This window comes from Ostrinia nubilalis, chromosome 18 (genome assembly GCF_963855985.1).
Source record: "Ostrinia nubilalis chromosome 18, ilOstNubi1.1, whole genome shotgun sequence".
Taxonomy (NCBI): Eukaryota; Metazoa; Arthropoda; class Insecta; order Lepidoptera; family Crambidae; genus Ostrinia; species Ostrinia nubilalis.
The window spans coordinates 11,996,743-12,020,788 of NC_087105.1; the positions used below are offsets into that span (position 1 = coordinate 11,996,743).

The following is a 24,046-nucleotide window of genomic DNA, read 5'->3' on the forward strand; positions in this document are numbered from 1 at the left end:
CGCTTCAAACAATGTTATTTAACATTATTAGCGTAAACAAATGAGTACAATCATTCTGCCTATCCGCCTGCGCCAATCATGAACACAAACACTCCGTATTCACAAAACCAAGCACCTATTGCCTGCATCATCAAATTCTAACAGAAACATCACACTTCACCGCGTTTTAAACACTAAACTTACCTGGGAATGCAATTGGATGGCGTCCTGTCCACTTCCCAGGCTGCAAAAAGTTTCATGGGAACAGGTTTTGATGCATTAGTCATCTTCTCTGATTTATTCTTCTCGGTCATTGTTGATCAGCACCGATTGACCACCAAACACAAGGTATTTTCACAGCACTACACAATTGTTGGACACAACTGGCATTGTTATTCAAGCACTGAACACAGAACGCAGTTCATTCTCATTAAACCAGTACGAACGCGAAATTGAGCTCGGGGAAAACACAACAATACTCAATATGGGTATTTCATAGCACGATTGAGGCAACGGCTCGCGAGCACAACGACCGACCCAAGGCGTTCGATACATTTGACAGTCAGCTGCCCAGTGTTGCCACAATCTCCATGATTTATTTCCCTACGTTTAAACAATATAATCCCATTTTGTTTTCTTTTCCTCAGCTAATTTTCTTGTAACTAATATTAGCTATGTATCGCTGTTGGTTTTTATTTATTTATTTATTTGTCGGCCGTTTGGTGTAGTGGTTCGAAACGGACTACTATTCCGGAGGTAGCGGGTTCGATTCCCGCACAGTACAAACAGTTGTGTGCATGAACATATTTGTTTGTATTGGACTGGGTGTTTTCTATGTATAATAAGTCGTATGTATTTACAAAAAAAAGTATTTAAGTATGTTTATATCCGTTGTCTAGTACCCATAGTACAAGCTTTGCTTAGTTTGGGACTAGAAGCGCAGTGTAAAATGTCTAAGGATATTTATTTATTTATTATTTATTTATTTAATTAAAATGCAAGTGAGCTTACAGATAGATCCAAAGCGCTCACATTGCCAATTTGAAATTAATTACATTTAATGTATGTAAGTCTATCTATTTATGATTAGTAGACAAAAACAATCTTAATTTAGTTACAAAACACTCTAAGGAGTTGGCTATAAATAAATAATTAAAAATGTGAATCGAGGTAGGTCTATGTTTTATTCCAAAGGCTTTCAATTTTGTAACAAAATAAAAATTATGATAAGAAGGCAACCCGTTTATTCCAATGTTATTTTTTAGCACTAGCTGTCAAATGTGAAAATAGTAAATGTGTGTTTGTGTGTGTGTGTGTAAATAAATAAATATGTAATATATTTTTGTCTCAAAGCGCTGTGATGAGGCCTTAAAGATACTTTATGATTCAGAAACGTGGCCTCCCATTACGGGCCTTATAGAAGTTCAAAAGATAAACTTCATTAAAATACGAGTGTGATATACAGTAGGTAAATTTACATACTACCATGCATGGCATGGCATGCCACCTGCTGCGATTTTAACCGTTTTTAGAAAACTTCAAAAAATTTTAATATTAGCTAGCTAGCAGTGCTGAAAGTAGAAACGTAACCACCACTGCACACTGTAATGAAACGACAGTAGAAGTAGGATAAAATAAATAGTAAGGATAATTAAAAGAATAGAACTTGAGATACTGTGGGGTAATAGATGACGTAGTGATGTAATCGGATCCTTTTAAACACTAAAAATTCAAAACATAAAAACAATGTAAAAGCAACCCATTGAGCTTTGTTGTAAACTTGTAATACATTTCCAAATTGAATTATTAAATATTACCCTTATTTTGCGGAACTTTAAATTACATTGCAACACCAATCCCTGTATTGTCATTCGAACTTGACGTTTCAGATATACGTTCAGAAATTGAAACATAAACTTCTTTTAATATTTTTTTTGTTCAAAAACCTTAACAAAAAAGAAAAAAAAAAGGATTTTTATTTATTTTTATGTAGTTAGTAGTTTTTGAGTGATGTGATCTTTACTTTTAGATAGAGAAACAAGGTAATATTACTATGCGAAACATACAGTCTGTCTGCAGCAGGTTTCTCTTTCCCAATCTACCTGCACAGGGTGTCCTACAAAGGCCCTGATTGAATGGACATTCTATGATCTAGCCGTTTAGCCCCAGTTTGTTCTTAAAAAATACTCGAGCTTTGTGCAGAGGCGAGGCCTCCTCGATTGCACTTATTACGAATTACGTTCCTATAAACTATGACGTCACTGGTGTTGGTTAGGTATCTTAGCCGTATAGGAAAGAAATAATGGTTTCAAACTTTCAAATTAAATTATACTTTGAAACATAATAAATTTTATTTAGCCAATAGTGTAAAGTGATAACCAAAATAACATATGATAAGTAACACCATAAAATATAATATCACAATACAAAATGTAGTAAATAAAACAAAATAATATCATCTTCTTTTGTATAAATAGGTATCTAAAGATACAATAATATGTTTAACACGGTTACAGAATGGCACAAAAATTACAGTAAAATTGAGTAAAAGAGTACAATCAGCTTCAAAATAGTATTCTGTAATGTGAATTCGTTAAAAAATTCGTAGATACTAAATTAGCTGATGTGATATTTTTCATTTGTTTTAAAGCAATTGAATAATTGATGCTGATTGTATCTTCACTTAAAACGACCCAAAACCTTATCTTCTACTATAACTACACTAAAATATTATTGTAGGCTACATGAATGAAATCTTACCTCTAGGACTACTAAGAACATCATTGTACTATGTATTAGTTGAGTACATTTCTATAAAAATGCTAAAAATTGGATAATCTTCAGACAATGTTTTATTTTTAGTTGCAATTTTTTCGCGCCAATGGGGAATTTCGAAATAACATCGAATTTTGTTTTATCCAAAAAAATCCAGAGGATCGTGCTATTTTTAAAATTTGTATACCTATAGCACTACCATAAAAATTTAATATTCGAGTTTTTTTACCGTCCACGCAATGTTGTTTTATTGCCACTTACTTGTTGAAGGAATTCTATAGGTACTCAATTACTTAGGTATAAGAATATTCTAACGTTTATGGCTTCCTAATTTTACTTGATTATTAAGTGTTTATGTAGTACTTAACTGGATTACGTAGATACTTAACTAGTACTAGTGGATACTTTATACAGGGTGTAAGGAACAGGCCAGGCAAGTTCGTTAAGAATATACGACGGTACATTAACACTGTTGTAATAGATGCTAATTTGAAACAAATGATGTCTATTTAGTCTATGCCTGTTCCCAACACCCAATGAAATATGATTACTGAGTAAAAAGATACAAAGATAGATATGCTTATTGTTGTAACTTACTTATGTGCGCATTATGAGTATTTCACAATGTGATGTAAAAGCCACACTTAAGTCAGGATTTGTATACACCATACAAACATTATTGTTACAAAAAATATGGCTATTTGTGCTCAAAATTCTCAAACTTTTGACTGCAGGGTGTATCAAACGGATGTTTATTAATATTTTAGAACCTGGCTAAACTATAATATCAACTAGGTATATTTCAGTCACTAAGCCGAAACATTGTACGAGTAAAATGGTGAAGTCGACTTCACAGAATGACCCATGATGGGCTACATTTTCATCTTAACTATTGCTAACGCCGACGGATTTTATTGAAACTAATCTTTTTCTTGTAGAACTAGAAATGACCAAAATTCTATTTTGGCACACATAAATTGCTGTTAGTCAGAAATTTTAGACCTAAGTTTCAAAAATATCCGTCAGGTGTGTACAGGTAGTACATAAGTGGGGCGATTCTGAGATGTTCCAAGTAATCAACAAAACAATCTCCTAGTGGGAATGCAAAAAGGTATTAACGTACGTAGACTACGTAAGTAAAAAGTACTATCCAGAGATCACCAAAGTGTTAGTTTATTTGCAATGAAAATCTCAGAAACGCCCTTAAATCTATGGAATGTTTATCGATACTCATCAGCTTCATCGCCAGACGACCAGTAGTCTTCTTGTCCCACACTCGCCAATATTCGCATTTGGGCGAGGGCGGGGGCGTCATCTCATTTGGCGGCTTCGGGCGGGCAGTCGGGCTGGGCGTTGGGGTGGGCCGCGCGGAAGGCCGGGTGGTTCTCGAGCTCGCGGTCGATGCGGAGGATGATCGGGAACGCTCTTAGGTCCACGTGGAATCTGCGATAGAGTAGCCAGTTTTAGTGCTTGGCCACTTTGGACAGGCGGGCGTAGCGCGTTGTGTTCACTCAAGCATGAAAGTTCATGAAACCTTGAGTGTCCATGCTCTGTGGTGTCCATAGTGGCGCCCGCGCGCGTTTCAGATCGCACGCCAGGCTGGCGCCCATTTACGTTTGTGGACATTTTAGGTGCCTAGTGTTGTCATACAAAAAAAAAACTCGTAATTCTAATTTTAAAATCTGGCAACCCTGTATTGTACGAATAAAAAGGGAAAAACCTTTAAAATTGATGATTGGCCTATGATTTAGATTGTTAAGCAGGAGATTTATTTTATATTTTAAGGACTAAACATCTAGTTGCAAAAAAATTGTGTGAAAAATTATTGAAATAGCAAGAAGTGGTCAATACTCTTTAGTTTTGACCACTAGACGAAAAATTATGTAAAGTAAATAATAAAATTCTTACCGCCTAGCATTGAAAATTTGCGGTATCAGGCAGCAGTCAGCCAGAGTGATCTCGTCTCCAACACAATATTTCCCAGCGGAAGCTTGCAGCAATTTCTCAACTGCGCGGAACCCACGTACGATCCAGTGCTGGGCCCACTCCTTCTTCTTGTCCTCTCCGACATGGATTAACACGATGAGATTCTGGAGTGGCTGGATGCCCGAGGATATCACCTGGAAAAGATATATGTTAAAATATTAGACTTCTTTCTGTGATTGTTTATTTATTAATTAAAAAAATAAAAATCAAGGCAAAGTGCTTAATACTGACCTCACATATTTCACGCACTTTGGCGCGTTTGTAGCAGTCTTCTGGCATGAGTGGTCTCTGGGGTCTAGTCTCTTCTAAGTAATGCAGGATACTCAGTGATTCTACCAATGTATGCCCATCTGTAACCAAACATTTGATATCTTTGTTACAACCACCTAAAAGCAGAACTTTGGAAGAGATTGTCACATGTGTGATGGACTTTCACTAAGGACATGACCTTCCGTAATGAAAAAAGCGTCTAAAGCGAACGTCACACAATTAACGTTGGTAAGCGGACCAGAAATCTTGGTTAAAAACAAACTCCTAAAAATATATTCTAAATAAATAAGGGACATCAATTACCTATACACAACGAAGGGACTTGCTCCATAGGGTTGACGTCCCGGTACTCATTGCAGTGTTGCTCTCCGCCTCCCTTGATCAAGCTTACTGCCTTTATGTCATACGGTATCTCCTTCAAATTGAGTGCGATGCGCACCCGCCACGAACATGAGCTGCGCCAGTAAGAATATAGCACTGGCTGGAAATAAAAAATAAATTTTATAATTTATAATTCTTAAAAAAAATAATTCCTGTCAATTTAAAAGTAACTTTTTTAACTTCAGAGATAAAATTATTTTTAGCCAGTACCTGCTTCTGGAATGTACGAGTACCGGTTAGTAATAGTTAACTACTATCTGTTTGTTTAAGTTATTAGTCGCTATGCAAATAAATTGTCGGTTTCATTAACTTACCAACTCTTCAATTTTCTCACCACTGGTAGACATAATTGAAATTTTAAATTGAACAATGTTACACTGTATCCAGCGGTTGCTTTGAAAGTTAAAGTAGAACTAGTAGGACAGGAATCAGGATGCCAGTTCACAAGTTCAATAAAATCAAGTATGTAAATGAAGGTTTATCTAAACAAGATGTCAGACCGGTTACCGGCATCTCACGTACCTTAGCCATGGGGGAGCCGTCTCCGTTTGAGTAGAACGCAATTTTGGCGGTTTTTCTGCCTTTTTATACAAAATAAAAGCAACAATTTGTTGCTTTGAAGAGAAATAAAGATTTTAAACGCCTTTAACAATGAAATAGCAATTTTCACTTCGCGTTGGCAATCAATAAAATTTGCGTTTTGTTGTACTGCATGAGATGCGTTTTGTTGATAATAAATTATTGTTTTTTGATGTAAAATTATTGTATTAACGTGATTTTTAATTAATGTAAAATAGTAAAACAGTATGCCTGAGTTAACTCAAGTTACTGGCACAAAATATAATCAAAAGAAAAATGATACAACATGATTTAAAATCCAACCTTCTTTTAACATTTCCAGATTTTTTTCTACGCAAATGTCAAATGCACTGATATGTCAAAAATGTCAATCAAATGCGGTGGTGTTTATTTTTAGAGGTTATGTTTTGCTACTATTCAAGACGTAGTTAATTGCTTCATTTTTCTTAAAAATTGTATCAAGAAGTTGCTATTCATTGTACTCTTGTGAAGGTCAAAGTCTTCCCGGACTGCTATTCCAGTAATGGGTAAAAACAAGAAAGGCGCCAAAGTTGGTGGGCCCAAGCAGAATGTTTTTAAAGTGGCAGGAGCTAAAAGTTTAAAGAAGACAAAAGCGAAAGCTGTTAACTTAGGCTTGAAGAATGTAAGTTCATCATCTCATTATTCTTCCTACACATCACAGGCACCAGAAGCAATTTCTATACCTATCTACAAATTGATTATAATGTGCCTGTCTTTTGTATTTTAGACATTCATACAGATAAGGTTTTGTACTCCTTATTATCATAAGAAAAAGGGACAAGATCCAGACTGATCTTTAGAATAGAGTGCTCGAATTTTTTTTTCCCATGAATGAGCAGAGAAGTATTGATAATACAAACTGTTCTATTAATTATTTTTAATTTGTTCCAGATCAAACAAAAAGTAGTTGATATGGATAAAGAGTTTGTTGAAATTAACAAGAACCCAACGCCTAATAAAAAAGCTAAGCCCGAGGTGAAGTTACCAGAGAAGAAACAAGAAAAGAAAGTCACTAAAGAGGAGGTTGCTAATGCTGCAGAAGAAATTGTTAAAATGGATTTATGATAAGTAACAATTTTATTTAAACTAGTTTTAAGTTAGATTATTTATTGTTGAAGTTATTTGTGGATAAAATTTTATTGAACTACAACTTCAAAACTACCTCATAAGATCAAACTAAACTTCTGAGTTTTTACTCTCAAAATTAAATGGAAATAAAACAAATCATGTTAATATGTCTTTTATTGTTAAAATTTAACAAAATATATTATTAAACACTTAACACTAGACATTTAATTTTTTAGTTTATAATTTACTTCGTTAAACGGTGGTAGTGAATTGTCACATGAAGGGAAAGGATTTAAATACATTTTCTCTACACTTTCAATTTCGTGTAATCTTATTACGCAAAAGAAAGATTCTATAGACAAAAATGCATAAATGCTCGTAGTTATGCTTCGATAACAAAATACAACAAAAATTAAACTCCATAAAATGGTAAAACTAAAAAACTTAACATTTGTACCCAAGATGCAGAACGCAGCTATATGCTAGAGCATTAACCGACTATTACGTCATTCATGTCTATTCTACTAATAACTCACGAATGACGCCTAGCCTATTTAATAATTTACAAGTATGAAAATGCACATCTAGAATTAATTGATAAAGAGTTTGTTGATTTATTCTTCGTCGGTCACATCTGGTTCTGCTCTTTCGTCCTCGCTGACTTCGGCTGCTTCGGCCTCGGGCTCTGCGGGAGCCTCGGGCGCCTCTTCGGGTGACTGGGGCTCTTCTACGATAGGTTCTGGCTCCTCAGCTGGCGTTTCACTAGAGAGGAAACAAGTCATATTTATTTCAGAATACTGAAAATTTTAAAAAATGGTAAAATTTTTACAGAATATTTTCCTCTGGATTTGAACTTTAATTTTGTCACTAAAATCTGCAAAACTAGCTACAATTTAGTCAGGGTTAAAGAATATCGACATTACTCTGAGTTATTTTATGTTGACTAGTATTAGCAGTTCTTTCTAATCACCTGGCGTCTTCAAAAACGTTGTCGGCGGCCGATTCGCTTCTCGACAGCTCCTCTAAGCGAGCAGCAGCCAGTTCGGATTCTTGTCTGGCGATCTCTGCTAATTCAGCAGCCTGTGAATTATTTTGACATTGATCTTATTCTCTGCAGCAAAAACGATAAACAATGTTTAAAATGATTAGATATTGTGGTGATAGGAACAGCCACGACATAAAGAAAAGGAAAGACAAAAAGTATATTAATAGGTACCTGTCTGGCAAGTTCTGCCTCACGCTCTTCCTGGGCTTGTTTCTCCAGTTCTTCTAACCTCGCGAGTTCCTCTTGCCTCCTCTGTTCCGCCTGCCTCTCTTCTTCAGCGAGCCTGGCCTCTTCTGCCAATCTGGCTTCCTCTGCCAGCTTGGCCTCCTCCGCTAGCCTGGCTTCCTCAGCCAAACGAGCCTCTTCTGCTAGCCTCGCTTCCTCGGCCTTCTTGGCCTCTTCGGCAAGGCGTGCCTCCTCTGCCAACTTGGCTTCCTCTGCTAGGCGAGCCTCTTCGGCTTTCTTCGCCTCAGCTGCTAAGCGGGCCTCTTCTTCGGCTTTCCTGGCTTCCTCTTCGGCCTTACGCTTAGCTTCCTCAGCCTTGCGGGCTTCTTCCTCGGCCTTCTTCTTTTCAGCTGCTTCGCGTTCTGCCTAGAAAGATCATTTCCAGTTTGATGTTTCGTCTAACATTCCCTAATATTAGTGAAAGTTTTGATTTTATCTTCTTCAGCAAGACGTGATAATTACCTGTGCCTTACGTTCTGCTTCGCGCTTAGCTTCTTCCTTCAAAGCCCTGGAAAGTAAATTATTACATGAGTAGAAGTTCTTGTTTAATCCGTGGTAACCCTACTAATAGGTGGTTGTATAACTCTGAAACCAGCTGTAAGTTGGGAAAATTCAGATTCATCATTTTCTTTTCAAATGATTCTAGGATTGAGTGTGTCTTATTTTAAGCCTATGGTCTGCTTACTTTTCTTCAGCGGCGCGCGCTTCCTCTTGCCTCTTCCTCTTGATCTCGGCCAGGTCGGCGGCGGGTGCCAGTACCGGCTCGGCCGTGGTGGCGCGGAAGCGAGCCTCGCGGTCGGCCTTCGCCGCCTTCAGCTCCAGCGCCGGGTCCTCCATTATCTGCGGCGCCTGGAACTTGCGGCTCGGCCTCCACGGCAGCAGTTTCACTGCACCGGGGCCCATGTTACCCACCAAACAAACGACCATTGCCCAAACGATTGGCCCACACAGTCCCAATTGCCAATCATTCTAACCAATGGCCAATACTGACAGAAGCTCCACAGCAGCGTACGATTGACACGTCATCGTAACGCTTTCATCACCAAGCAGTTAGACCCCAGCCCTTGAAGCCTGATGGCAAAGCTAAACCGATGGACGTTTCGCTATGGTGTTTGAAGATTTGTGCTGCTCGATCATGCTGTGATGCGAATGGGTGTTGTTCCATCGTGTATTAATGTAGAGTGATAAAACATCAAAGCATTTCCATTTAACTGTCGTATGAATACAATACGATTAATAAATATATTTATACTTGTATCATCCCTAAGATAATGCTGATATTATCTTCATTTAATTGTGTAGAAAATAGGTATACTTAGGTAATCGTGTATTTGTGTGTTATGGGAGTTAATTAAATATCTTTTTAGTCATAAAAGCGAAGCGTTATCGTAAGCGTATGGATATTCAAAGCGTGATATAGGACCAACTATCATGCAAATTAAAACAACTAACAGTTTGGTATAAATCGTTTAATGTTAAATAAAATCAGTTCTGTTAAGTGAAAACGAGACGTCTCGGTCACCGACAAATTTCGCGCGCAACATCGCGCTATCACAGCGATGACTAGAAAATAATAATTATATTAAATCGTTCGTTGAAAGTCGTTGTAAAAAATGGATAACAAAATATGATAGTCTTGACAATAAGAATATAAAAAATATATGATCTTGGTTAGTCGGAGCGTTATACCGAGATCAGAGAGCGCGAAGGGCGAACGCGGCGCGGGCGCAGGAGAGCCGGCGCCCGCGCCGCGCCGCAGCCCAGCGGGGGCCTACGCGCACTGCGCCGCCGTCGGCTGTTCCGGCGCGCTGCCCGCTGCAAGAGACACCACACACAGTGTTAGACACGGACTTTATACGCCATTTTAAATTTGCTTTATACTCCAGCATCACCGGAGTCAATGAGCCATCGTTTAATCTCGTTTTACTTCTCCTTTTAACAGAATTAAGCGAAGGTTTGTAAGCGGGCGCTAGCGGTGCGACTGTGACGAGGTACCTGTGGCGCTCTCGACGGCCAGGCCGGCGGCCGCGAGCCTGTTCTTCGCATAGAACGAGAGTAGGTTTACGTCGTCCCTGATGCTCATTTCCTTGTAGAGAGGCAATCGATTGGAGAAGGCCTTTTTACCGGAGTAGTGCACGCACGCGAGGTGACCGCGTCCTGGCGAAAACACCTCAATGTTACCACGGGGTCACGCTACAACAACTCGACAGTTAGTCGGAAGGGCAAAGTCACAATTAAGGAGGGTGGAAGAGTCGAGTTAATTTGTAAGTACCTTCCGGCCAGTGGAACACTTCAGTCGGGGTCGTGTCGTGTCTGAGTCGGATATGTTCGATACATACCGGTGAACTTCTTGGCGGGCTCACTGTAGAAAGAGATGTTGTGGATGTTGTCGGAGACGCTGCGCAGAGGCAGCAGCAGCTTGGCGATGTACGCGTCATTGCTGAAGCGGTACGGGTATGCCACCGGGTCCGAGTGATAGTAGCTTCTAAAATACAAAAGATATTTTCATGCGTCAAGTATTTTCTACGTAAAGGTTATTAGTACTTAAACGAGCATGTAATAACGGAAGTTATCGCGTTCTCTTAATTAGCTTCATAAACACCAAAAACCAAGGTTGCAAATGAAAATATACCGTAAAACATTTTATTAGAACACCAGACAGCAAACATCAGCTGGCATTTAACCAGTCTATTATTAAATGCGTGATCGGTACGTTGGTACGCTACGTCGTCACACACAAAACGCGCGAGAACGATATTTGGCTGGGAAATCAACACCCACGTTGAAAATATCCTAGCCAAAGGAATGTCCTTTAATTACTCTAGAAAGTTCTGTTTTCCCAAGACGGAAAGAGGAGGAACAGTTTTTGTTCCTCAGTTAGTGGGCGTCTGGTCTCTGCCAAATGATGTAAGATGAATGTGATGTAGACCGTACAATGTCGTCAATGTCAGTGCCAGTAACCGTGATAGATGTATCAATGGGCTATTTTCGTGCTGTTACATCAGGCCGAGAAAAACTTGACCTAGGCCTAACGACAGGTGTGTCAATGAGCGAGGCCTATCCACGCGCAGCAGATCAATTTTATCGGATAAGTGGTAACGTTTTGGGCGTATAAACAAAAGTCCCGTTCCCTTTACAGGTTGGTTACAAAACAAATGCGGATAATTATCCTAGATGACATTTCCCAGAAGAGAACACATTCAGAAAATTACAGCCAGACCGCATTTTTACAACTATTTATCGACAAGAAGCAAGAGCAATACTGGAGGAAATCAATAAGGACTGCACTGAATGTATCAAAGAAGAAGAAAGAAGTTGGGCTAGTCCTGGAATCGCAACGTATCATATAATTTTTAGCGTGAACTGGTGTAATATAAAAAGGAGAAAACGTTATACTTACGAGTATATTGTGTCGAGGGGAGCTAGGGTCTTGGCGCGGGGCACGACGGAACGAGCGCGCGACAGGAGGGCGGCGGTGTCTGCGCGGATGCGACGGCTTTCATCTTCGAAGGCCTAGAAATGACGAGAAATCATCTTTTAGGTGGAAGTAACTTTAAAATGATCTCTACAGATGTAGAGTTGAGGACTTTCATAACGTCCCCATCACCACGAATCGATCTTGAACCCAGATCCAACATGAAATAGATGGAAACCAGTAGAACCTATGATTCATTCTTCAGAGCATTGATTTTATTGTTTCAACTAAACATTTGGCAGTAAAATTAAACTGCTAAACCTTGTGTTGCGAAGGGCTGTACAGTAAAAGAAATTGGAATTTCCCATTTCCATCATCCTCTGAAGATGTAGAAGATGGGACAAAATGTCTCAATATCCTCTATATAGGCGTATACAGAAGATGGAAAAGATGTTACCCTAGTGTTCTCAAATCTGAACTGAAATGTCCCAATTAACTACCTTATATCATACTTTGAAGCTATAGCAGATGGAACAATTTAACATTCCCCAATAAGTATCTGTCTACAGAAGATAGAACAGATGTTACCTTAGTGGTCTCAGATCTGAAGAAGTCGTCGACGGCAGACACGGCCAGGTGGGGGCGTCGGCGGTACGCGATGCGGTCCAGCTCACGGAGCACTACGGACGGGCGCACGCGCACTCGCACGATGTGATGGGGCGCCTCCGGGTATGTGACGAGTCGAGTGACTGTGCGAGTTGCGGGCCGGTATACCAGCTCGTCCTGGAATGCCATTTGATGGGGTTAGGTGGAGTAAGTGGAAAGTTGGAGCGAAGCGGCAGAAGCGTGACGACTATCTTGAGGTTTTACTCGAATTTTAGTATTGGTACCTTTTTGGCAGAACTGCTTAAATGGAAACAAAATCAGGATAAATATCGTTACTAAGCAATTCTGCTCATAAACTACCAGATTCAGAAATATGTATAGAAAACCATAATAATTATGTTCTTAACATCATTCATTATCATCTGTTTATTTAAACGGTAATCTAACTAAACATATTCTAACATATTTGATTTAGTTTTAGAAAAATATAAAATCACATGCTGCGAAAATAACCTGTCTTCTTGTCGCCTCAAGAAAGAAGTTGCGAAAAGCATTGAGCCATGCCAATAAAGCGATAAAAACTGAGTTTTAAAAGAATACTTAAAAATAAAACATCATCATGCTGCTCTAGAAATGAATCAGATATTTTTTGAGCTGAAAAGAGTATAAATAAGCATCATGTCATGTCATGAAATGTGTTGTGCATAGTGAAAAGGTAAACATGCTGAAATGATAATGTTTAATTTACGCATTCGATACTCTTGAATCCTTCTGGAAAAGTTCGGGCAAGTTGTTTGTTAAATGCCACGATGATCGTAACGTTATTTCTGAACCTGTGGGACCTTATTGCGCATATCAATGGCGGTGTGAATCATCGGGAGTGTGGAGTAAAATTAGACTGGCCGGCGGACGCGAAATGCTGTAATCGCTAAATGATTACGTTCGGAATTCTCTTATTGCCAAACAATTCGCGTTCATAACATTAAACTTTCACTGGGATGGATATTTATCTGCGCATCGATGAATTTGTTTAGTTCCGCTATTCCCTAATGAATGCTCAGAATGTGAAGTCTGTTTATTTACGCTAGTCAGCTACCAGAAACCTATGAAACACTAGCTAAACTCGTTGAACATGTATCAAGCCGTTGCCAGACATAATTGTCGTTCGGAGTAATTAGAAAAGCTCAAGCAATTCTTGGCAGAGTTTTACTAACATCTGCCATATCAAATTTCTGATTCCATTCACGCCATATTTTCGTAATTTGCTTTCCATTGCGCAGTTGTTTGAGTCTTCAGTACGGCGATAATAAACTCAACGTTCCATGGAAACTGCTTCACACAAATTATCATCCACGAAAATAGACGTAGGCATAGTGTTTTCACTAGATGGTAGGGGCGTTGCTACTGAAGTGGCCTTAGGGCCGTTGCCAAAATTCCCACTTACCTTGATCTGGTTCCAGTCCTGCCTTTGTTTTCTCATGGGATCTATCTAACTAAACGTCCAGACGGTCAATGTTTTTGATAAATAGCTTTCATGGTTTTAAAGTGGGAAGATGAATTGGAAACATTAATGGATGGGATATTTTTAATCTCTCGGCTATTGGTCTGAAGTTCTTATCCAACTAAAATTTCATCAATATCGAGTGAGAAATAAATTGAGCGCCTTATCAAAGCATTTTTCCGATGTTACCTACGTACTGCGTGCGTTCCTAAATCTGATTTGGTGTTTCACCTACCTACCTAAGTAATGTAATTTTCCTTAAGGATAAGTATTTATATTATTCGGCATGTGACGATGCACAGCATCTGGTGAGAGATGCGTCTACTTCCGGTGTAGTTTTTTTAGCATTTTATACCTTAAATGACGTCATTTCCGCAATTATTTAATAGGAATTGATTTGACTTACTTCCGTTTGCCGCCATTTTAGTCACCTGGGGGCGAGCTTGCTCGGAGTTCTTCATAGCGTCTTTAACTTCCAAACTAGCAACATCGTAAGCAGAAACTCTGCTCAGATTTTTACTGAAATAATTTATTTCTCAACGTTCTAATACTAAGTTTAAAATTAAAAAGTGCAATTGACCGCGCGTGTGTGACCGCGAACGACATGTACGTGATGGTGGTCGGCGCCAAAGGGGACGAGTGTCTTCCGGACGACGAGCAGGTGGACCCAGAGCGTCGGATACCGGAGAAACTCGGACCCCGGCGAGATTCAAAACGGATGAAACGAGGTACGTGGGATTCTGATAGCTTTAACACTCTTTTCGATCAAATGAGCATTCTCGCGAATCTCTATATTGTATAAATAGATTGAATAACGTACCCACAACCATCTTATACAATTTTAACGGCAGCCCCGTCAGCCCCAATCGCAAACATTACCAATCAAAATACGTTGTTAGCATCACCACAATCGAACGATAACTCTTTCTGGTACGAGTTTCTTAATAAATTCTAATGTTTTTTGCAAATCAAGAAGCTTAATAAGTATGAAAAAATGTGCTAAGTGCATCAAACATGTATACTTTTACTTTGCAACAACATATAAATTGTAATGTGACATGCAATAAACGTTTTTGAATTTGAACATGTCACGAGCGTATCCTGGCTAAAATTCCTAAAAAGCATTGTGCGAGGAGCACCCTCCCAGTGCTGGATTTTTGTTCGGCAAAATCACCCTGTGCTCGTACTAGTGATATCTAAAAAATAATCCGACCTTGGTTCTCTAGCCGGTCACTTCAAGCAAAATCAAAACATAATAATATCTTTATTTGCTTAGACTGATTAAATTAGTTCTTACAAATCGTCAAATACTAATAAGTAAGTAACCTTTACCTACACATCTTATTATCTTTAAAGCAAATACATAAGCCTCAAAATAACTCCCTTTGATTTAGAACAAAAAGCCAAGGATTCCAAATCAGTCCCTTCAGGTCCCCTTGACGACCAATAAGTCAAATGATACCGCGGCCTATCTTGGGCATTGGCAGGCGTCATCATTCTGCGGAGGTCAACCTGTTACCTGACAATGGTTCCAGGGATGCGTCTGCTATTCACCTCCAAGCCGGTGCTTGCCCCTGCACCTGCAACGCCGTGCTTTATTCAGCGTCTCAACACTCTTGACTGTCTAGCGCTGACCAAATAAGAATAGCAAAGTCAAGTGACTTTCCACGCAGCAAATTCTACGGAGGCTGCCTTTGAGCGTATCTTAGGCAGTGGCAGGCGTCATCAGACTGCGGAGGTCAACCTGTTATCTGACAATGGTTCCAGGGATGCGTCTGCCATTCACCTCCAAGCCGGTGCTTGTCCCTTCAACGCCGTGCTTTATTCAGCGTTTTAACACTCTTGACTGTCTAACGCTGACCAAATAAACCGAAATCCTGTTAAAACAGGTGCTGAAATTACCAGATAAGGCACCGCTCAGCATGAGCCTGCTCCTCACAATATTCCTTCGCAAGAAGGACAGACCAAACAACCTATTCTATTAAACGTCCTAATCAGTAGATACAATTATGTAAGTATTGATCTGATCTGAAGTAGTTGAATGCTAAATTCTAAATCTGGATGCAGATACCGATCACAGAGACACCGCGGGCCTCTCCGCATGTCTTGTCAAGGTACCCTAAAATTATCAATCTCTCGTTCTCTACTGCATACCGAAAAACATTAATACAATCACAAACTACTTACTAAACCTCGTCAGCTTTGACAAACCAGCAACATGAGACAGCAACTACTAGAACGGAAGGTTAGTGTGTAACATTTTATCTTCTGGAACACTTTAAACCTTGTCAATTACGTGAACTCAGGTTCAACAAGTCGTCATCTCTAAGGATTTAGTCGGTAAATACGAAATCTATACGACCCAACAAGTGCCTATAATGGTAAGCTTGATCTCCAGTGAGGGCTCATCACAACTCGACCCCACACAACCGATCCAATACACAAGACTCCAGCTCAGCATCTCTTAACAACAATCTGGATGTCTACAAAATATCAGAAATCATAATCAGCGATGGGGGATTTCTCATTCTTTCATTCATTTCATGTGCGTTCACTAATTTTGCTATCGGACAATCAAAGCATAGCCTATACTCGAAACTAAGGGAGGAAGGGGCACATTCAGAGCCTCTATTGGAACTGTCTCTCTAACTTTTCAACTTGAAAAACATCACCTCCTTTCGGTTCAGTCGGGTAAAAATAGCTCTGACAGCGCAAAATATTATCTCCCAGGTCGATTCAATCAAATTTATCTGACGATCTAGGTCGATTTACGGGGAAAACAACCTACTTAGTGGCATCTCCTGGGTTCAAATCCAAAGGTAAATATTCCAAAAGTTTGGGAAACTGGATATCCAGAGACCCCACAGAGATTCACCAGCAGCCTTTGCAACGACTTCAACCAGGGTGGCTATGGTGGTAAACTAGGCTAAATCTTTGCTGTCCCGTTTCTCACCACAGCAAAAGGTACCTGCTTAGCACCTCGAAATGACCTTTCTGGCTTTTCTCAGCTCTTTTCTTAGGGTTCGAGGCCGACCCTCAAAATACAGAATCTCCACCATGTTCTTACCACATGGTGACCTCCACGTCAGGATCAGGTAACATGTAATTTTTTAGTATGTTGAGTTGGGGGTAATAAGGTATCGTTCCTAAAACATACCTGGCAAAAATCCACTTTAAAAACTTATAAAATAACCTGGCCTTGGTGGTTAAACTAATGGCCTAAGGAAAACAGTCGTAGCTATATACTTACCTCTTGAAGCTCGACAGCAAGATTTATTTGCTAGACTAAATCGTTTATCTACTCTTCTACTACCTTTATGCCCTGTGGGTCTAGACAAAATTTACTTTAGAGTCGCGAACCGGTCGAGGGATGGTCGATTAGCCTTCTTTTTTTCTATATGAAGTTATAACGTATCCAATTTTCGATTCGATCAAAAAGTGCTACTTGTCTAGGGGGGCTGGTAATACTAATCTAAAACTATATTAAAGATAACTTTAATTTTCTTACTAAGCATAAAAGCTTAACCAATTTCACTTCCTGATAAAGGCCTTAAACCCAACAGTAGGTATCTAAAATGTGACCTATACGAGGCTTCTCGTAGACTAGCTTAATATGTATATTTTTCTCCTACCATCTACATCAGCTGCAGACATGACAAAACATAGTCTCACCTGAATAATTTCAAGATTAAGTTAATAAACCTTGACCTACGAGTAAGTTCGGCACCGTTACGGCATCATACAAACAACTGGGAAAAATGACAGCAAATCCCAAAAAACAACATAGGTATGCCCTTGTTACGGTTGCGTAAGTTACTGGAATCAGGCGAGCAGAGGCGAACAGCGGAATATAATAACACATTATTTATTTATTTTTTCAACACCAAGTAATGCTAGGAATCTACATGGATAAAAACAGTATAAAGGATGTTGGATTTAAAACCTCTCCTGGCATTGTTGACTTCGTTCTGGCATCTTTAATTTGGGTGATATTTAGCCATATAGATGAAATTATTTGATGAGATATTGGTGTAGGCAGAACAATAATAGCAATATTATAAGGCAGACACTTTTATTAACTGATCTACGACCGATACACCAAATAACATATTATTTAATTAATAACTTTCAATCAACAGATCTAAAGCATGAATGTTGGATACTCTTCAATCACATCGTACGGCTGTATTATAAACTTATGTTGATGACTCGCATGAATCTTACTGCCATACGGGCAAATTATATCAATACACACTCAATCTGCATTTTAATGAGGAAAGAATTTCTGAATTCAGTTCAGTAGCTTTCCAGTTTATTCATTTCAAACATACAAAAGTACAAACCCTCCTACTTTGTGATATTAGTGCTGCTCTCACTGTGCATTTAGAACAAAACATGTTAATACCCTGAAATTAATCATGTTCTAATCTAGTTCTGTTACAGAAACTCGAAAACTTTCATCACATAGCGCCATTGGTAAGTAGTCACCAGGAGCTAATAAACAAGTCTCTCACCAGATGCTGTGCATCGTCACATGCCGAATAATAGTACAAGTTTTACAAAACAATAAAACTTGTATTATTGAGCAGAGACGATGCACAGCATCCCAAGAAGGCCTCCTGGTGAGCTCTCTATGAAGAACTCCGAGCAAGCTCGCCCCCAGGTGACTAAAATGGCGGCAAACGGAAGTAAGTCAAATCAATTCCTATTAAATAATTGCGGAAATGACGTCATTTAAGGTATAAAATGCTAAAAAAACTACACCGGAAGTAGACGCATCTCTCACCAGATGCTGTGCATCGTCTCTGCTCAATAATACAAGTTTTATTGTTTTGTAAAACTTGTACTATTTTTGGCAAGATTAAACATTCAAGAGATGTCCAAATGTAACCTGAATGACATCTTTGCCGAAAAAATATATTTTCAAATAAACGAAGTGCAACAAAAATGTGCGTCAATTTTCTCTGAGACATTTTTAAATGAAACGGAGATGCATTTACGACGGAAAGTTTTTAAATTCTTTGAACATTAGATAATTTATGTTAATCCAACATCAAAAGAATAGTCGCATAATCATGAAGTTTTCAAAATACTTAAAAAAGAAGAAGAAGAAAGTGAGTTACCAACAGTTACCTACTACTTACATAAAACTGACTGCTTTTGAAGTCTCGTTAAAAAGAGCCCCTAAATCCCCTGATTAAATCCATTGATCAAATAAACAAGTTTTCCTTAGTTAATTCAACAACTTTTGTAACCCAGCCCAGGCCCTCAACCGATCCTAACTTTAATTCGATTTTGCCTTCGACGAAACGTTAATTATAATTGAATCTGTTTGTTAATGGATTGTAATTATGTTTATACCTAAAAATAATACGTCAGCATCATCATTATCATCATCAGGTCAATAGTCTCCACTTCAGGAGTACGCCTCTAAGACACTAACCATGTTTGCCTTTTGGTAAATATGAAATTTTGAATAAGAAATTAACAATAACTCTTGCTCTCAATAATATGCCAACTGCCAACATCAAAGACGATCAATTTGTCAGGTTCTTCGTAGACGTAACATTTCAATTAGGTTTGGCACAACTTCGAAGTTTCCTCAGGTGTTACGGTGTTAGCGGGAATTGTCCCTCCTGTCAAAACTTCGTGTGAATGAATGAATTTGCTTCTGAAATAATTTATTTCAATGATCATTTATTTATTTTAAATAATTAAAATATTTTATCGTTTATTTTATCAAAATGTTGAACACATCGCAGCTAAAGTCTCAACGCCCTAGTTTTCTGCGCTGTTGATATCAAGAATCGAGATTTTATGCTATAAGTAGTCTTGGATCAGAGTTAAGTGCTTGTGTCTTCCTTCCTTCAGCTCATGACTTGAGTAGGTAACCTACCTATTCTCTCTCCTTAGATTGTGATCATTTCAGGTGTGTGTCTACCGATTAAGGGTGGATTCGACCAAACAAGAGTAAATAATAATCTCAGAATAAATCGTCAATTTTGACATATTTCCCATACTGAAACTGTCAATTAGTTATTCGCGGATAAAAGTTTGGTCGAATCGGGCCTAAATATTATGGTGTCGACTCCAAAACTGAAGTTTGTGATCTTGTGCAGATATGAGGTGAAATGTGTTAAACACCATTCCGCTGTGATGTGGGTGGCTGCTACGGTGCACGTAAGCAGATTATCACTCCGTGGTGTATTTACAGCGTGGATAATTTAATTTACATGTCGAATTTCCTTTACGATTTTCCGCCAACTTGACGGACGAATTCACCGCAGAAATGCGCAAAATTTCCAGTTAAAATATGATAATTTCTGATAGAGCGTTACACGTAATCTCATGGTCATCAACATTCTATAATGGGTAATATTCTGCCTGTAAAATGTTATATTATTGTGTTTGAAGTTGTTGTAACTTGGTTGTTTTGTACATTCTCAATTAATACCAAATGGGAGGCTAAGTATTTGCTTTATTATGCTTTTCTTCACTATCACTGATCATTGTGGAGATCAGAACCCAGGCATTCCTGCCTGATTCGCCAAAAGCTAAAAAGGGTCTTAAGTAGTTATCTCGGCGTTGTTCCGAATTCCCTGACTTTCCGAAAAAATAACCTGCTCTAATGTATCAAATTTTTTGTTACGCATTTCTGAGGTGGTTCGTTCCGAAAGTGGCCATACTTACCTCCCATAATCTGGGCACGTACGAGACGTAGGGCAGGTGATAGTACGGCATGAGCGAGCTCAGGTAGTAGAGCGACGACAGCGGCTGCGGCCGACAATAGAAACAGCACTTCTTTATACTCCATTCGATTTTAGGTTACGGACAATTTTATGCCTATACATTTCTTAAATTTAAGTAGAAGGCTGTGTTTTGTTTTTCAACGAATCGGTAAAACCTTTCAGCGATTCAGATCACGATTCCTAGTTCCAAAAAATTTTTGTAAAACAATAAATTGAACTAGGTAGAGTTCAAAGATAATCAATAAAATATTGAGTTCTGTTTGGATAATGATCTGAAACATCTCATAAGTTTTCCCGTCTACCTACCTATGTTGAGGCAGTGCTACCTACTGATTGTCCACATTTATGTAGGAATTGAAAATTAAATGCGGTTCTACTTAATTCCCATTTATTTATTTGCCCAAGATAGAAAATAATATAAATAGTAATTCAAAACAATCGACGTAATATTGCTACACTTCATCATGGTTAGGCAACAGATAAGATTTTCTGTCAGATTTTGTACTTTGTAATGCATTGCCTTAGTAAACAAATTGGATTGTCAGCTTCGATTCCCATTGCTGTTTTATTCTGGGATAGTTAAAAACTTACTTGATAGTTTTCATTTCTGAGTTTCCCGACTCTGTGAAAAACTTAACATTAACATGATCTAAGCACTCATACTGTGCCAATCGCTTTTCTATTGCTGCAATGTCTATCATCAACTAACCCTGAAAAACAACGGACCCCGATGAAGTCATAGTGAGAGCGGGATAAACACCCGGTTGCTATTTTCGTGATTTGTTTATTTTTGTTGAGTTACTGCTCTTGTAAGTCGTGTACTCACTGAAATTATGAAACTTTTGCTTGAGTACCTACCTACTTGCTGTAAAGTGCAGCAATAACAATAATTTAATTTGTTTGAATTTAATTATAAAATAGAATAGAAAACAGTAAAAAACTGACATAGAGGTCACAAACATGTTAGTAAACAAGATCGAGTCCATCATCGATCTGTGATCAGAACAGGGGTAAGACACAAAGGAAAATAGAGAATATTAGAAAACGCAAGCTTTATTAAAAATTCAGTCTAAATCACATTTTAATAAATACAAAAATTATAAACTAAAAAGAACATCAAAAAGCTCGTAACGAATCGAGATTCACGTCCACTTCTCATTCAAAGTAGAGCGATCGATAGCGAATACTGATTAGGTAGTTACAGGGGGCAGCAGGACGCGTGGGGAGTTAGGGAGCGAGGGAGGAGGGGTCGGGACGGAGCCGGGGCGCTACACGCGGTAAGAGTAGTGGCGGTAGGTGGTGCCGTAGGGCAGGCGGCCGCTGCTCGTGGACGAGTAGGAGTAGCCGCCGGGGCCGCCCAGGCTGCTGGAGCGCTCGCTGGAGTACGAGTAGCCGCCGGGCCCGCTGCCGGTGCGCCGCTCCACCGTGTTGCTGTACGAGCTGCGCGACGGCAGCCCCGCGCCCGAGCGCTCCGACGTGCTCGAGTACGAGTACGAGTACTGCTCCTCCGCGCGGCGCGGCAGCGGCTCGCGGTCCACCACCACGTAGTGCCGCGGCGTCTGCAACAACCGCGCCCTTAGCGACCACCGACCTTCCCTCACTCTCCCTCGCACCAACCCGACCGACTAGCTAACTAGCGAAAGCGACACACGAAAGAAGACGACCTGGACCGATCAGTAGGACGCGTAGTTGCTGTAAAAGACGTGCCGGCGCGAGGAGTGTTCCGGGCGGCCGTGCGCCTGCGCCAGCACCACGTCCATGTGGTCGCGCGGCGTCCCCAGCGGGTCGGCGGCGTAGGAGCGCTCGCGCTGTCCGATGGAGGCCAGCACCCGCTCGCGCGTGCGCTCCCGCGGCGACACGTATGGCGCGAGCGGCGCCAGCTTCGACTCCGGCTTCGGCGGGATGTTCTGCTTAGTGACCGGCTCCAGCACGCTCGCGCGCGTGCCGGGCTTGCTGCGGCGTCCGAACGCCGTCACCGGATCCGGCACGAGGCTCGGCCGCGGCACGAACGGCACCTTCTCCCAGTCGCCGGGCCGCTGCAAGCGGAGAAGTCGCCGTTAGTCGGGCGAGCGCGACTCCAGCCGCGGCTATATTTGGCGCGCTCGGTAGCTCCGCTTTCAGACTCCGTTTCTCGATGCGAAATGACCCACTTGCGGAACGCTACCACGACTGAGGACGAGTCGCCGAAACGGGCAGAAGACCGTTTCGGGAAGACTTAAAAAACTTATGAAAGCAATGATGTTTACAAGCGGGATTTAAAAGTCAAGTTGTTGACACTTGAGAAGACAACGAGTGGAGGTGACAGCACATTCATACCGCTCCGGGGTTTGGCACTGAACGAGCACTGTAAGGTCACTACGTAATGCGTGAACGACGGCTGTCGAAGGACGCGAGCGAGGGTCGAGCTGGTGCGAGGGGCGTCCGGCTCCCGGGGGGAGGAGCGAGCTCAGAGGGTTAGAGGGCGGCGGCGGGACTCACCGTCACGCTGTAACTGGTCCGCGTGTAGGGGCGGCGGGTCGTGTAGAAGTCACTCTCGTACACCATGGCTGCAACTTTGTTTTACTTTCGTTCGACTGAAACTCGCGACGGTCAGATCTCGACTGCGTGAAGGCGCGCTCGGAGCCGCGTCGCCGGCGACCTTATTTTTAGATCACTGTCATTGCAATTTTCACGTCACTCCCTCTCATCTTTTACATTTACATAGAATTATAAAATGCGTTGTACGATGTGTCTGAAGTGGGTTAAGGATAATCATACTGAAAAAAAAAATCAGTGCAAGCATAATAAAATATCAAGGGACTGTTTAAAATAACTGAGCCGTGGAATTTGTCCCACCTTGCTCGTTGACTCATTCCGTTATTGTAAGATAATATAAATAATTCGTAACCCTCGAGCGTCATAGAAGACTTTCGTGGGTTGAAATTAATGTGGGAGTTGCATTGCTTTTGTTTGTTTTTGTTCTGCTATGTGGAGTGGTCGGAAATAATTTTGAATCAGCAGGAAAATGAAATGATGAAGCATCGATTAGGTGAGGAGAAAATACAATATTTGACTTTTACTTATTGTAGTTAGTTAGGTAGGTAATCAAATCAAATCAAATCAAATTTCTTTATTTGCGTAATTCCAATATAGGTACATGTAGAGATGTGCCGCTGAGAAAGTTCTCGTTCCCGGCAATATTCCCAGTGAGAATATTCTCGAGAACCGAGAACGCTCCCGGGAATATTCTCAGTGTTCTCGACAGAATACATTTGGTTGTAATTTTAATTTTGTTGTTTATATGTGATATTATTTGTAATGTTTCGATGTTTTATTAACTGGGCGTTAAGACTAGTCGTTATAAACAAGGCATAAAACGTGTGAGTGAGATATTGCAGTCTTGTTCACTCATTTCGTGGCGAACGCGTGCCGCGGCTTTAAGACTCGGCTACGGTATTTGAACATCA

The 24,046-nt window shown here is 40.1% G+C and overlaps 3 protein-coding genes across 6 annotated transcripts in view; all 3 read right to left on the reverse strand.

The window, feature by feature from the left end:
* The window catches only part of LOC135080902 (phosphofurin acidic cluster sorting protein 1), a 203,123-nt gene extending 202,583 nt beyond the window's left edge, over positions 1 to 540 (reverse strand). Inside the window, exon 1 of the mRNA XM_063975632.1 lies at positions 184 to 540. Coding sequence (XP_063831702.1) covers positions 184 to 293 — 110 coding nt within the window. The 5' untranslated portion in view covers positions 294 to 540. The remainder of the gene's footprint in view (positions 1 to 183) is intronic.
* A 1,821-nt stretch (positions 541 to 2,361) lies between these two features.
* LOC135080750 (probable maleylacetoacetate isomerase 2) lies at positions 2,362 to 6,081 on the reverse strand. 2 transcript variants are annotated; one of them, XM_063975473.1, is made up of 5 exons: positions 5,914 to 6,081; positions 5,314 to 5,491; positions 4,972 to 5,090; positions 4,663 to 4,874; positions 2,362 to 4,197 (listed from the first exon to the last, which is right to left on the reverse strand). In XM_063975473.1, the coding sequence occupies exons 1-5, from the start codon at positions 5,920 to 5,922 to the stop codon at positions 4,071 to 4,073; spliced, it is 645 nt and encodes a 214-aa protein (XP_063831543.1). In that variant the 5' UTR covers positions 5,923 to 6,081; the 3' UTR covers positions 2,362 to 4,070. The 2 variants fall into 2 exon arrangements, with proteins under 2 accessions (XP_063831543.1, XP_063831542.1); XM_063975472.1 differs by lacking the exon at positions 5,914 to 6,081 and adding an exon at positions 5,706 to 5,816.
* Positions 6,082 to 7,218: 1,137 nt separating this feature from the next.
* LOC135080740 (uncharacterized protein CG45076) lies at positions 7,219 to 23,226 on the reverse strand. 3 transcript variants are annotated; one of them, XM_063975453.1, is made up of 11 exons: positions 23,079 to 23,226; positions 20,542 to 20,625; positions 12,333 to 12,527; positions 11,730 to 11,842; positions 10,669 to 10,814; positions 10,325 to 10,486; positions 9,015 to 9,216; positions 8,792 to 8,837; positions 8,276 to 8,695; positions 8,030 to 8,139; positions 7,219 to 7,821 (listed from the first exon to the last, which is right to left on the reverse strand). In XM_063975453.1, the coding sequence occupies exons 1-11, from the start codon at positions 23,142 to 23,144 to the stop codon at positions 7,674 to 7,676; spliced, it is 1,692 nt and encodes a 563-aa protein (XP_063831523.1). In that variant the 5' UTR covers positions 23,145 to 23,226; the 3' UTR covers positions 7,219 to 7,673. The 3 variants fall into 3 exon arrangements, with proteins under 3 accessions (XP_063831523.1, XP_063831524.1, XP_063831525.1); XM_063975454.1 differs by lacking the exon at positions 20,542 to 20,625; XM_063975455.1 differs by lacking the exon at positions 10,325 to 10,486.
* Positions 23,227 to 24,046: the final 820 nt, after the last annotated feature.